Raw genomic sequence first — 13,938 nt, forward strand, 5'->3', positions numbered from 1 at the left:
CAATATTCGGGTTGGCATATGTTTTTCTAAATTTTATAGTTTTAAAAAATATCGATTGTATTATCTTTTTAGGATAAATTTTTTCCTTTAATTAGCTTATGTTTTTTGCTTCATTTCATTTTTTTTTCTTCATATTCTAGACTAAAAACAAAATCGAGCTAATTGGACTTGTTCCAAATCCAAGGTTGGGCTGATTGAATGTTTGGTGCTATGAAGGAGATGAATAAAGTGTGATAAAAACATGATAAATATATGGATGAATAATATATGGAGATTAATAATATTTGTTTTGTATGTTTTAAATTTTGTAAGATTGTTTCATTTATTGATATATATTGTCTTAAATATCCTTTATGGCCAATTGCACACAATTAAGTAATATTCTATAAATATATGTCATTTCTTTGCATAATGAGCAAAAAAAAATTTACGTGATATGAAATCATTCATGTGAGAGGTAATATTTCCGGCCAAAATAAAATATCGGTTTATTTTTAGTATTAATTAATATATTAAATAAATGCATTTATATACAGATTTTAAGACAATTTAGTATATGTATCATTTGGAATTTTTGTTTAAAGAACAATCTATCAAAAAAATTAAAACAAAATATTAATTTACAATTTTAAGAATAAAACATGCATAATAAATAAAAACAAAAAGGATGTGAGTATATCTCGTGTGAGACTCTCTCACGAATCTTTATCAGTGAGACAGATCAATACTACTGATATTCACAATAAAAAGTAATACTCTTAGTATAAAAAATAATATTTTTTCATGAATGATCCAAATAAGATATTTGTCTTACAAAATACGACCCGCGAGACCATCTAATACAAGTTTTTTGCCGAATGATATAATCATAATATGTTTCTTATATCAAGTGGATCATATACTCATAAGAGTGATGTATCATCACGAGTCCATAGATGAATTAAATTAAATAAAAAAAATATAAAATGAATAAAAAAATAGTGACTTCGTCTAACATATGAAACGATACTGCTTATTAAAATAAGCATTTGGAAAAGAAAACTGGAATATGGGGGTATGAGGTGTAGATTTGAGTGTTTCGGTTCGAAAAGTGAAAATCATGTACCTCTAGGGGTGAAAGTGCATTTTATTCGAATCTCGTTCTATTCTTTTTCCATTTTGCTTTTCTTATTCTATTCTTTTCCACTTTCTTTTTAATATTCTTTCCAACTTTTGTCTTTTATCAGTTTTCTGTAGAAAAAACCCCTGTCAAGGAGTTTTCCTTCCCAATTTCCCTTTCTCCGTTCGGATCTCGAGCTATTCCGCCTTTTTATGAGAGTAATTGCGCGGCGGAGGTAGTATTTGTTTAGATCACGAGACATGCTCTCGTTACAGAGCGATCCGCGGCAGTACAGCCGGAGTCTGCAACAGGTACAACGGCAGCAGCAACAGCACAGGTGGTGTCTAGGGCTCCTTACAATGTCGCCGCAGATCATCACAGAGACCATCCATCTCTGTCTTTTCCCTCCGGGGTTAACGTCAAGCCGGAGCTTTCGAGTGAAGGTTCGATTTTATTCAGTTTTGTGATTTTGGTATTGCGTTTTGCTTCTTCTTCTTCTTGTTGTTTTTTTGCCTTGCGTGCAATAAGAATTAGGGTTTTTGGTGTTTGATGAGCTTTATTTTGTGATTTGTGGAATTATGAGTTTTTTCGAGAAATTTAAAAGTTCCCAGTTTCAAATATTTGTTAACTGAATTCAGGGAAAATATAAAACTTAAAAAAGCTTTGGGATGTTTTGTTGGCTAACCTAATATTTGGTTTTGAATGTTGGTATTGCTCCAACCATTTTTTTTAACCCGGGGAACAAAATTTCTTGACTTAAAGCATTTTATGACATAAGCCTTCTTACTAATACCGAGAGCTATTCAAATCTAAAAAATTATGCAGCCCCTAAAGTGTAAGATTTTTTTGTTTCTTAAGATTCTGCTGCTATTCAATCCGATGCGTGTTCTATCTCAAGTCGTTCAATGACACAATTACACTGTCTCTATGAATTAGCTTTAGTCACAGGATGCCTTATTTTCAATCCAACTGCCAAAAATTATAAATTGGAATATCTCACGAGTCACGTCAACTATTGAATCATATGCTACTTATTGCTGTTAGGGGCAACGAAAAGACTACGCTTGAAACAATTAGGGGTGGGAGACAAAATTATCTCTAGATAACTGAAAGGACTTTGAAGAGGAAGATAACAGGTATTTATTTCAAGAAAATGTTGGAATAAAAATTTAATCCTAAATGCACAAACGCTTCTATCCTTTTTAATTATGTATGTAGATCTATAAATATTTTGTTGAAAACATTTATAGAAGGACCAGAACCATTTTTGACCCAAATTGATGGCTTAGGTTTTACAAAGAGCAAAAAACCCATGTCTATTGCCTCATGGTGGGATGCTGGAGCATGCCTAGGATCTTCTAAGCATCAGTTATGGATTTTAATGGAATAACAAAGTTAATACATGGATTATGTTTCAATATTCCCGAGAAATCACATCAACTTACAGTAAGTTTATTGCAGTTGGGTAACTAAACCTTCCAACGCATGATGTATAAATCATTGTCCCAGGACTCCCAACTCTTATTCTGTGTGAAAATGTGGATTTGCACCTGCTTGTTATCTCAATCTTACCAATGGATAAGTATTTGCAGTATTATTGAAGTTTCATACTTAATGGATATATTCAAATTTTAGCATATGATTTCCATTGTAACGATGCACATTTACCAATTGCATGATCTTAACGGTTGAGATTCTCACAAAAAGTGCAACTATTTTAGAGCACCATTAACAAAAATGCCCTTCCATAAACAAATATGACTATGCCAGGTTTTGAGGATCTTCTTTTTCGATTTTTTGGGAGGTTCCCATAATTATTTGAATCTAGCATATATTAGTAAATGTCAGGCCATGAAAGCATTATATGAACTGTGATGAGAACGTGTAGCGTTTAATTGATTTTTTCTATGATAGAAGCCAAATCACAAAGACGTACGGAGCAATAAACTTTGCTGATTAAATTTATATGTTAGTCTGGAGTACGATTATGTTTATGAAGTCTTACCGGGTTTGTTCTCTTATTCTCATTATTCAGTTGATGTGGACATGCTCTTGAACCTGGCCCATCAGAATTACAAAGCAGGGAACTATAAGCAGGCATTAGAACACAGCAAGGCTGTGTATGATAGAAATCCGCGACGCACTGATAATCTTCTTCTGTTGGGCGCTGTTTATTATCAGGTTACTGGTTTGCTTCATGTTTTTATGTCACATGTATTATTATTGGGTAACTAAATTTGAGCTAGCATTTTCAGCAAGACATCATCTCAAGCTAGAATTTGTACTGTTTGTTTTATAGTTACATGACTTCGATTTGTGCATTGCGAAGAATGAAGAAGCTCTTAGAATTGATCCACATTTTGCCGAGTGCTATGGGAATATGGCAAATGCTTGGAAAGTAAGTTTTTGTGGTGGTTTTTTTTCTGACACGGAACTCTTTCTGGTTTGATGGTGAAGTTGCTGACTTACGTTATTTATATTTTTCTGGCAGGAGAAAGGCAATATCGATGTCGCTATTCGCTATTACTTGATTCAGAAAAATAATGTGGATACGCACATCCTTCAGCATATTACATACATCCGGGAAATTTGGGGGAATGGCCTAGTTCAAACTTCATTTTTATAAAAATAACCCTCTCCAAGTGTATTTGAGTGTATTCAAATACATATGGAAGGGATATTTTTTTAAAAAAAATGTTTGATCAAAGTTATTTACACCTCAGGTACTAAGTAAAGTTTAATGATAAAGCATGATACAAAATGATCTTCATGGTAGCTTGTTTATTTCAGATAATTTCCTGTTACATAGAATTCTGCTTAGCTCCATAAACTGAACATATTTACTGCATAGTGCAGCAGGCGAAACAGGAAAATGTCCATCTACAGAAAAACTGAATCCCAGAGCTTCAACAGCTGATACAATCAATAATTGTCAAAGGGAATGATGAAGAATTGGTGAAAGAGAATGGATAACAGATACAATCAATAACTGCAACAAGTGAAACCAAGAAGACAAGAGAGAATAAAATCAAATATTGTCCATCTCCAAAGAGTAATTATGTACCTTGTTGTATAAAATAACTCCTGAAGATAGAACTATATATACTAACAGATACAGATAGGTCAATAAAAGTTGTCTGCTGATCATTGTGTACGTAGATGTATTCCTCCAACTATCACACCGACAAATCCAGATCCTACTTTGTCACAGCCGGCTGGATGAGTTTATTTATAAGATGCAATTTTCAACTCAAGATGAAGTTATTCATCAACTCAACAAATGGTGAAAAAGCCACGATTTTCGCAGAACTGTTTGCAACTCCTTCACAAAAAGCCATAGAAACCTGAAAAAAAAGATGCTAGGTGCATCACATAATTGATCTACACAGCATTTTCAAGCAGAACATCAGTTTGGCAAAGCATTAAAATGAAAGCAGTCTTTCTTGAATAAAAGATAACAATCAATTCATCAAACCATAGAAAGGTATCTAATACTTTATATCTGAGCACTTTTTATTCTTGCCAAATAGATAACTATCGTATTTTCAATAACATCCACCCCCCGTGTTAGTTCTCCGCTCAATTATGAAACACAAGCGAATATGTATGACAAGATACTTTGAACAATTTCTTTACTTTCTATATCTCTTGTCAATCTTATGCGAAACATTTTCTTTCCTTCTCTTAACTGAGACAAAATCATATAACCAATTTCATTGCTTTTTCATAAATGCTTGATCTTAATCAAAAAAGTTGGATAACATTTTCTAAAACCACTTGTCCACTTAGTATCAGAGTACCATATCAAACAATAATCACATATAGCAGTTGGATTTTAATTTTAAAAGGTATTGACAGTGTAGAAAAAATTGAAAATTGTTCGAAGCGGACAGCATCTCTTGACCATAGATGAAAACTGGTGGTTCATCCCAGATATCCAAAGTTTTTCTTTGATGCAAAAGTAAAATTCATGCAACAGGCTATCTCTTCCTTTTAAATGCATATCGGGGTAAAGTTTTCAGAACTACAAAATCCTACCCTATGTTTCAAATTACATCCTACTTTAGCAAACCCAATGTTTGCAAGTACATCCCTTTCATTATAAATTTAGGGACATTCCAACTCTCCCATTTGACTACACGCATGGCACCACAATCTTGTCTAGCATGGTATTCTTGTACACTTTGATAACTCAAATACAAGATTCATGATACATCGTGATCAGACCAAAAAATAGAAACATTATGGCCTACATAATTAATTAAAATCCTCCGTTAATTTTCCTAGACATTTACATAAACTTCCTCGACAGCTCTAGAATTTTATGCAGCCAAGGTATTGCAAGTATATGTCAATCATACCGCAGCAATAAAAACGATTTAGAGCCACTTGATGAAAAGAATAATCAGTGCAGAACCCGCATCGACAAATCTAGGCATAAACTCATTGACACACCCAGGTACGTTAAGGAAATGAGCCAAACAAAACATATGCTTAGCCAGCTAAAACACCGACGTGAACGTGGATACGAGCAAATCCAGTATTGATTTCATCTGGGTCTCCAAGAAACGGCGATGTGATTCAAATTGGTTCTCAGTACAGGTCAGTTACTCAGCCAGCTATCGCGGTGCTTTCGAATGGGAAACATACATTCATTAACAGGAAAAATGCAATAATTGATTTGTTGTGGTGAAGACAGTCGCTGGGAAGTATAAGATTGCATCCCGAATATACTCCCCACATATATATATTATACTTTATTTATTATTATATGTGGGAAAAAAAAAAAAAACAAAGGCAAATAAGATTGCATCCCGAATCTGAATATAAAAAAATAAAAAATAAAACCCCTCAAGTCTCCAGCTCTACCTCTAATACCAACACCCACCCAAAGATGGGAGTATAACTGGAAGAAACACCACAACTACACAAATTCTACAGCCATTTGTAGTTTCGTGTAAGACTATTGCTAATTATATATGTATGTTATGTATTTAGATGTAGCTGTATGCGCGTGTCGTTGATATAAAAAAAAATTCATTTTTTGTTGGAGAATTGTAGTCGGTGAAAGCTGCTGTACTGCGAAATCCAGAAATGATTAACATTTACATGCTTTAGTTGTGGACTAGTTTATTGGGACGAAGAGTGAGCGAATTATGTTTTGTTTAGTTGCAAAGTTTTCAGCATGTTTACAAGTTTGATATTTAATTATCTTGTTTACCTGTGAGATGTAATGCTTGATGAATGATGTTAAAACAGCAAAAAGGCCAAAAAAAAAAAAAAAACTGATTAAATGTTGCTTTCACTGCTGGGTTGTGCTTGATGAAGGGACTTCAATTTCTGAGCGGTACAAAGAATTTTTTACCTTGTTTTGCTTGTATGGAGTTGATTGGCAAAAGAACGAATTCGTTTAACATCAGATCAGAATGTTAGCAGTTTTGAGGGTTCCATGGTTGGTTAACTAAAGTAGAGATGATGTTGGCTTTACCTCGTGACCAGGAAGGCCACTCGAGAAGCATTGGATATTTCTCTCTTCTTCTATTTTTCTTCTTTTTAGCGTTGTTTATCTGCACGCAAAAGATTGTTTGTCAAAAAAGAAAGAAAAGCGAAGAAAGATAAATTTTGTGGTGAAAGAAAAAGGCTTTATTTTCTTTTGATAATCAATAAATATGCAGATAATAGACAGAGAGAAGGAATGGTCATGCCGTCTGTGTACGCACCATTCTCTCATTTCACCATTTTGATGGAGCTCCCTACCTCTTCATCTCCATTCTTGGCAATCCCTCAATATAGTGGAATGCTTCCTGCTAACATGAAGATTACACAGCACGTGTCTTTGTCTTTAGCTGCATCGAAGGATGTCAGAGGTAATATTGACCAAAGTTTTGATACAACTGTGAGTACGAGTGATGGAGAGACCAGTGGTTTATCAAGTGAGAAGGCTGCCAAAGGGTCAGGGACGTCAGCTAGAGGACGCCGTCTGTTAAAAGTTCGCGAGGAAAAGAGGAAGCGTGAATATGATCGTCTCCATAACTATCCTTCTTGGGCAAAGTCATTCTCACCGCCTACTTTTCTTGTTGACCTTTCTTGTTTTATCGCACATATATTTGTAGCAATGGCTGGTTTTTACTTGTATAAGTTAAGTGCAGGGTGCTGGAAGATGCTTGTAAAAATGATTCCGAGCTTCGAGCTGTTCTGGGAGACAGCATCGGCGACCCTGAACTCATGAGGAAAAGGGTGAGGTGGCATTTATTCAGGCTTTCTATTTAATCTAACTTCAAACTTTTGATTGTAATTTTTCTCTGAGTTTTTGGAACTACTTTCATGCAAGTGCTTGGTAATATGTTTATGAAAGTTAACATGATATGATTTTTTAAAAATGTGTCAGGAGTGGTGTTCTGAAAGTTTTTGGCATTTTCTAATTTTGAAAACATTTATGTAAATTGGTTTTTGTCATGCTTTTGATTTTTGATTTTTGTCTTTTTGGGTTGTCTTTCTATTCTGTTCTTTTTTTGGGGAGTTGATATGTTAGCATCATACCAGTTAGCATTACTGTTATTGGTTTGATCAAGACCATAGGAAATACCTGCAAGGTATAATTGATGAGAGGTATGCTGAATGGATCTAATCTGCCATATTGATTTGTTGAGGGTACGTCTAAAGATTTTTCCTCGTGCTTCTGAGATTTGTCTGAATTTGTATTTTAAATTTATATTTTTATAGGTGGAAGATAGGATTCGTGGGAAGGGACGAGATTTCCGAAAATCTAAATCCGGCTCCGTCCTTGCATTCAAAGTCAGCTTTAGAGAGTAATGGCCTAGCATATTTGTTGCTTCTCAATATTTCTCTTTTATTACTTCCTTACTCTGTTGCTCACCACCCTTGTACTCCTATCAATTCAATTGGTTTCAATAATCTGCATATTGGTACTGAAGAGAGGCTGAATTAGCTTCATATTACTTTTTTGTATTTTTCTACATTTTTGTTGGCAGTTGGCACAAGAATGTTTTGGCTCTTGTGTTCTTTTTCGCAGCCAAAATTTTTTTGTCTGCAACTACAAAAAGCAGGCCAACTTGTTTAATTGTACTGAGAGAAGTTGATATTCCACATGGTTTGAGATCTTAAATTTTAATTCATCCAGCTTTTACTGAATAAATAATAATAGTAATCTGTCGATTTCAAGTGATGGTGAAGCAGAGAACACTATGGATTATATTTTTCTCTCGAAGCTATTTCTTGGATGCGTGCCCAATCCCAACGGTTTTCCCTTTTCCAATAATGCTTCAGATCTTAGATCACTCTCTTCATTTATGTTGTATCTATGTATTGAAGATAATGAATTTATGTGAAAAATCCAATTAAAATATTTTGTTAAAAAATTCAAATATTGACATGGGATTTTATATGTTTGGTGCTGTTTCTTTTCTGTCAATGGTTTTATGGCATGTGTGCTAACACTAACGTAATTGCTTTTGGCTTTTTCTATTTTAGTGGCTTCATTTTCATTTACCGAAAAGGAGAGAAACATAGTATAATACTATTTAATTGTGACTTGAAGAAAGCAAAAAAGGGGTTATTCTATCAAAGTTAAGGACAGAGTTATTCTAAAATACTGTTGTGACTGTTGATACAACCAAGAGTGAAAATTTTCACAATTATTATTTTTGGAAGTTTCTGTTATTAGAACGCGTGTTATGCTCTTCTGGGACAACATTCGTAGGACGTTCTGAATTCACTTCGAGTCACTATTTACCAACTTGTTATCTTATCTGAGCAGTCCACAGTTTCCTGTTTGATGAACTATCATAGATGTACAATTTATGAAATTCTCATGTAGTTTTTGTCATGATTTCCAGTTTTAATCCTCTTGATTCCTACATATGGTTTGAGCTGTATGGATCACCTTCAGATCGAGATGTTGATCTCCTCAGTAGTGTATGTCAATTTTCTGTCTTATCTTTCTCATTCAAATGAGTTTGATATCATCAGTTTTTTTGGGACTATGAAATTCCTATATGTTTATCTTTTCTTACCATACCATGTGTTATGTCTGTGATTAAGCCCTTAGAATCATTGTATTACATGCATCACAGGTTATTCAGTCATGGTATCTGATGGGTCGACTAGGCGCATTTAATTCAGCCAATATTCAGGTTCAATCTTCTAAAAATGCATGTACTCTTTATTCTAACTGGCCTTTGTCATCTCATCTTCCTCATTGAGTGGGGCTATAATTTATCTGGTATTTTTCCTGACTCAACATCAAAGGCTTCATGTGGACAATAAAGGCCTCAGGAAAAAGCATGTATAATGTCACTTTCTGAAAGTTGCAGCTTCTAATTACATTCTTCTGCTCAGTTGAGTGTTCATAATTTTTTTGTGCCACTAATTTTTGGAAATTTGATTATTTGTTAATAATTTTTAAAAATTTGAAGAAATTTAGCAAGCCAGAGGATCATTTTGATGTAGTTTGTACTTTATGGCAGTTATTAGACATGGCTTTCTTCCACATGCAGTTTTACTATTTTCCAATCATAAAAGGAGTCGAATTTTGTTTCATTGTAGTTTGTGTTGTTGGGTTTGCAAATTATTTGTAGATATCTAATCATGGCACATAATTCCTTGACTTTTTAGAGATTTAGTGGTACTACATGATTAATAGAAACGTAATAACTTCACATATCTGCAAATTATTCACGAACAGCAACATCAATTTAGGACATTCAGTGGATGTTGATTATGTTTGTACTGGTAAGCATGTCCGATATCATGAGAACATTGCATCTAGCTATTGAACTATCATGTCATGTGTTACGATCATATCAACTTAGATGCTAAACCAGTTTTTTACCTATGTAGTTGGCAAATTTATCCATGGAATACGACCCGATATATGATGCAGATAAAGGTTCTAAGGTGATGCCTTCATCATTTCATGATATAAGTGATGTCGAGTTCCAAGACAACTGGGGTAGAGTCTGGTATGTGTTTTTTCGATAGCTCTTTCGGTACCTACGACAATATCATATTTTGGTAAGTTATATCAACACTCCCAGTGATTGGTTTAATTGCCAAAATTCTGATTAATTTTTTTTGCACGGAACCTTTTCTTTTTAAACGAACAATTTAAATAAAAGTTCACATTTCTGGTAAAAATCTCGTTTGCCATCAGAATTTCATACAACCAATCAAATCACGTGGGGTGTTTTATAATTACATCAAACCTCTAGATTCTATTGCAACTGTTTTTTCTAATATCATCATATACGCATGTTATTACAGGGTAGACCTTGGTACAGCCGATTTCTTTTCACTTGATGTTCTTCTCAACTGCTTGACTGTATTAAGCTCGGAGTAAGCCTGTCTCCCTTTTTTCTATCGTGGCAGTTAAGATCATAAATTTAGACCTAACTTCATCCCAAAAAATTAGTTTTAGAGGAGAAGATTGTCCAACTCCATATATACAATTTTCAAGAACTTAATAGAGCCGATGTGAACATCTAAAACATTATTCTCACGTCCAGAAATGAACAACTGGAGCGTGAAGTTCACAAGACATTAGCGAATGATTGATAAGGACAGTTCAGCACATAACTGTGGATTTGAGTTCTGATAGCATGTTAAGATTATGAACTTGGATCCAACTTCATCCAAAAGATAGCTCTAGAGGAATGATTGTTCAAGTCTATATATTTAAACATAATTCAGTCGATGTGAGATATTTAAGAATGACATAAGACATGTACAATGTACATGCAACTGATCTCAAATAGTTTTTATTGGATTCAAAAAAGGGATCTTATGGTGCAATCAAACAGAACCAAAAAAAAAATGTCTAATAATACTGTATTAATGATTGAGCTAGAAGATTTTTTTTCCCCCAAATTCCATATATTTGGTTTGATCTTGCAAACTTCTTTAATTTAAAAATTCATAGAGCATCAGTACCAGGAGTAGTGTTCTTTCCCAAAACAATGGCGCTTCATATGGTTTGGTTGATTATTTGTTCTCTAAAATATTTGTCGACTACTTGTGAAGTGTTGAATTTTTTTTCGCGTGGCAGATATTTAGGAATTCAACAGGTAGTTTTTGGGGGGCGTCGAATGGGAGACTGGGAAGATGGGATGACAAACCCTGAATATGGATACAAATGCTTCAAGATATAAACAGCCTTTGCAAGGATGGAAAATTGGTTCTCTGGACTCATAGGCAAAAGTAGTTAAAGTTCATGTTTCTGACTGTTTGCATTCATTATTTGTTTTGTACTATTAAGATACCGTTTGGTGAAGGTGGGATGGTTCTTAATTTTTAATTTATCTCATATTTTTCTAATATTTTAGTCATCTCAATTTCGTCGATTGACCTGTGATATTCTATGTCGAATGCATTAAACATATCTCTATCTACATGATAGGACATATCATAAACATGATATTAATGGAATTATATAATTATTTCTTTTAATTTGAAAATCATCTTTGAATGTTGATTTAGGTTTTGCAAGAATATTTTAGATATTATAAAACAGTAAATGAGCCAATCTATAAAAAAATAATAAAGTAATAAGTCATGTGAAGAAACATTTACTGTAGTTTTAAAATGACTCGTCCAAATTCACTATTAGCGTGTTTGTTTGAAAAGCACGGTTTTAAGATGTGATTCCTCTTTCTCAAGCGTGTATGTGTCTTTACGTACTAGTGCTACGGTATTTTTTTAAATTAATTTGATTTATATAAAAATATGAGTAATATCATAGTCATAAAAATTAATGAATTTTGAAAATGGATGTTTCCATAAATAAATAGCCAACAAAGAGCAAGAGATGCACATCAATTTTACAAAGTGAAATTTTGTAGATAAATAGCTATCAAAGGTTTAAAAAAAAAAACTAAGAAAAGAATGGAAAAAAGTTGTCACACCAACCTACCAACAAAGACGCACAACCTTAATATAGTATTAGTGTTCTCGGCCTACGTGTTGTGGGCTTGTACAAAATTATTTTTTAATTAATTTGAATTATCTTAAAATATAGATAATATTAAAAATTAGTGAAAGGTAATTTTGAAAAGAGATGTACCGTAAATAAATAGCTATAAAAGACAAGAGACTTACATTAATTTTACAAAAGTGACATTTTCGTAAATAAATAACTATCAAAAAGTGAAAAAAGAAAAAATGGAAATAAGTGGCCACACAAACTTACCAACAAAGACACAAAATAAGATCAAATGATCTACAGGATGTGTGATGTCATGAACGGTTTATTTCACCCTATCTTGTGAGGCACTGCCCCAATGAGGTGATCAAAGGTCCAGATTTAAACACACATACACCCCATGAAGTGATCAAAGGCCCAGATTTAATCACCATGTAAAATCAATGGCTGAGATCCTGTGAGGGCACTGCCCCCACAAGTAGCATCTACTCTACCGGCATGAACCTCAAAATAAGATCATAATATAAAATTTTTAATAGGTTAGATTTACGTACCAAAAAAGACATGCGGTATAAACTACTTGTGGATCTTTTCTATATACCAGAATTCGATACCAACATTAATTAATGAAAAAACTTGTTGAGCTTGCTCGTTTTCTTTGTGTTTCTCTATGTAGCAACTAACATTTTTCTTAGAAAGTTGAACAACTTTCCTCCAAGTCCCTTTCTCTCCTTTCCTGTTATCGGGCACTTGTATCTCCTCACCAGAGGTGAACCATTCCATCGAGCCTTACCAAGATTTCGGACAAATACTGTCCACTCTTATTCTTTCGGTTCGTTTCCCGTCACATCTTAATGTTGGAGTTCCGTTTTATAGTACCAAGGCGCAACAGGAGTTTAAATTTTTTTTGTTTTGACTTTCAAAACTTTTCTTGGACGTTGTATGATTTAAATGATTCATAAGGTGTTTAGATCTGATTTATTTTTGCGTATTTAACGTTGACTCCAACTATTCTGATTTTTAAGCGGATATAACTTTTTTTGTAAATCCTTACAAACTTTTTCATTCTCCTAATCAAGTGCACGATCGGAAACTGTGTTCTTCTTATAGATCGCAATAGATAACTAAACAAAATTTGTGTCGAAATTGGATAACCAGAATTTCAAAAATCCGGCAACGATGGGGTGACGTTGGGGCGGCAGCACGGTGGAGGAGTGGTGGCCGAAAATTTTCTCTAAAATTTATGGGGTGGCCACAAATTTGAAGGAGAGAGAGGGTGAATTTTTGGTACAAAATATTGTATTTTGTATTTGTTATCATGTATATTGTTAATACCTCGATCGACGATGAGACAAAGTCTATATATTGAGGGTATTAATCTCATTCATATAATAAAAAATTGAAAATTTTAAAAGACAAAATTTTCAAGTGATCTAAAAGGGAACCACCAATGAACGCAACTGCAGCCACAACAAAAATGTGCTGGGCAGTAAGTATACAAATGAGACGCAAAGGATAATATAAGAAAGTCCAACATATAAAAAGAGTGAATATAAAGAAAAATAGTCTTACATTTTTAATAATATTCTCTCATTGTGTCGAAACATTCTTTTGGTTAAAGAGAAGTTTTTAGATTGAAAACTTGAAATCTGGTCAATGAGTTATCTGATCTCTTAATATCAATTATCAATGTAGGGGTTGTAAGGCTCTGATCCTAATTTAGCAAAAGTAAGCTTCAAGTATTTGTTTAAACCCGGGAGTATAGTATCCCTTTCAATATAGCTATCGAATAAATTAAGCAAACGAGATAATTTTCAATGAACCTTGATCAGCTCAATTCATAATCAATATCCCAACAACATAATTTGTTTCTTTAATCCTCACTCAAGGTTGCATAAATAAA

At 33.6% G+C, this 13,938-nt stretch overlaps 2 protein-coding genes across 4 annotated transcripts; both read left to right on the forward strand.

Moving 5' to 3' along the window:
• The first annotated feature begins 1,191 nt into the window (after positions 1-1,191).
• On the forward strand, positions 1,192-4,148 carry LOC140835105 (probable UDP-N-acetylglucosamine--peptide N-acetylglucosaminyltransferase SEC). Of its 2 annotated transcripts, XR_012118810.1 has the most exons (5): positions 1,192-1,542; positions 3,135-3,280; positions 3,399-3,497; positions 3,591-3,822; positions 3,956-4,146. XR_012118810.1 is itself a non-coding variant. In XM_073200459.1 (4 exons), exons 2-4 carry the CDS (start codon positions 3,146-3,148, stop codon positions 3,723-3,725), a joined length of 369 nt encoding a protein of 122 aa, XP_073056560.1. In that variant the 5' UTR covers positions 1,192-1,542; positions 3,135-3,145; the 3' UTR covers positions 3,726-4,148. The 2 variants fall into 2 exon arrangements, 1 of the variants encoding a protein (XP_073056560.1); XM_073200459.1 differs by having other exon boundaries at positions 3,591-4,148.
• Positions 4,149-5,905: 1,757 nt separating this feature from the next.
• On the forward strand, positions 5,906-11,435 carry LOC140835100 (uncharacterized). Of its 2 annotated transcripts, none has more exons than XM_073200447.1 (9): positions 5,906-6,056; positions 6,775-7,150; positions 7,249-7,336; positions 7,823-7,908; positions 8,956-9,034; positions 9,193-9,252; positions 9,959-10,080; positions 10,382-10,453; positions 11,163-11,435. In XM_073200447.1, exons 2-9 carry the CDS (start codon positions 6,795-6,797, stop codon positions 11,263-11,265), a joined length of 966 nt encoding a protein of 321 aa, XP_073056548.1. In that variant the 5' UTR covers positions 5,906-6,056; positions 6,775-6,794; the 3' UTR covers positions 11,266-11,435. The 2 variants fall into 2 exon arrangements, with proteins under 2 accessions (XP_073056548.1, XP_073056549.1); XM_073200448.1 differs by having other exon boundaries at positions 5,926-6,056; positions 6,782-7,150.
• The last annotated feature ends 2,503 nt before the right edge of the window (positions 11,436-13,938 follow it).

This window comes from Primulina eburnea, chromosome 6, assembly GCF_022965805.1.
Source record: "Primulina eburnea isolate SZY01 chromosome 6, ASM2296580v1, whole genome shotgun sequence".
In the NCBI taxonomy this organism is placed as follows: Eukaryota; Viridiplantae; Streptophyta; class Magnoliopsida; order Lamiales; family Gesneriaceae; genus Primulina; species Primulina eburnea.

Excerpts from the sequence above, each read along its gene's own strand:
- LOC140835105 (XM_073200459.1), top strand. The coding sequence starts at position 3,146 with ATGCTCTTGAACCTGGCCCATCAGAATTACAAAGCAGGGAACTATAAG. Across the intron at positions 3,281-3,398 it reads TGGGCGCTGTTTATTATCAG|TTACATGACTTCGATTTGTG; the intron begins GTTACTGGTTTG and ends TTTGTTTTATAG. Across the intron at positions 3,498-3,590 it reads ATATGGCAAATGCTTGGAAA|GAGAAAGGCAATATCGATGT; the intron begins GTAAGTTTTTGT and ends TTTTTCTGGCAG.
- LOC140835100 (XM_073200447.1), top strand. The coding sequence starts at position 6,795 with ATGGTCATGCCGTCTGTGTACGCACCATTCTCTCATTTCACCATTTTG. Across the intron at positions 7,909-8,955 it reads TTCAAAGTCAGCTTTAGAGA|TTTTAATCCTCTTGATTCCT; the intron begins GTAATGGCCTAG and ends CATGATTTCCAG. Across the intron at positions 9,035-9,192 it reads ATGTTGATCTCCTCAGTAGT|GTTATTCAGTCATGGTATCT; the intron begins GTATGTCAATTT and ends CATGCATCACAG.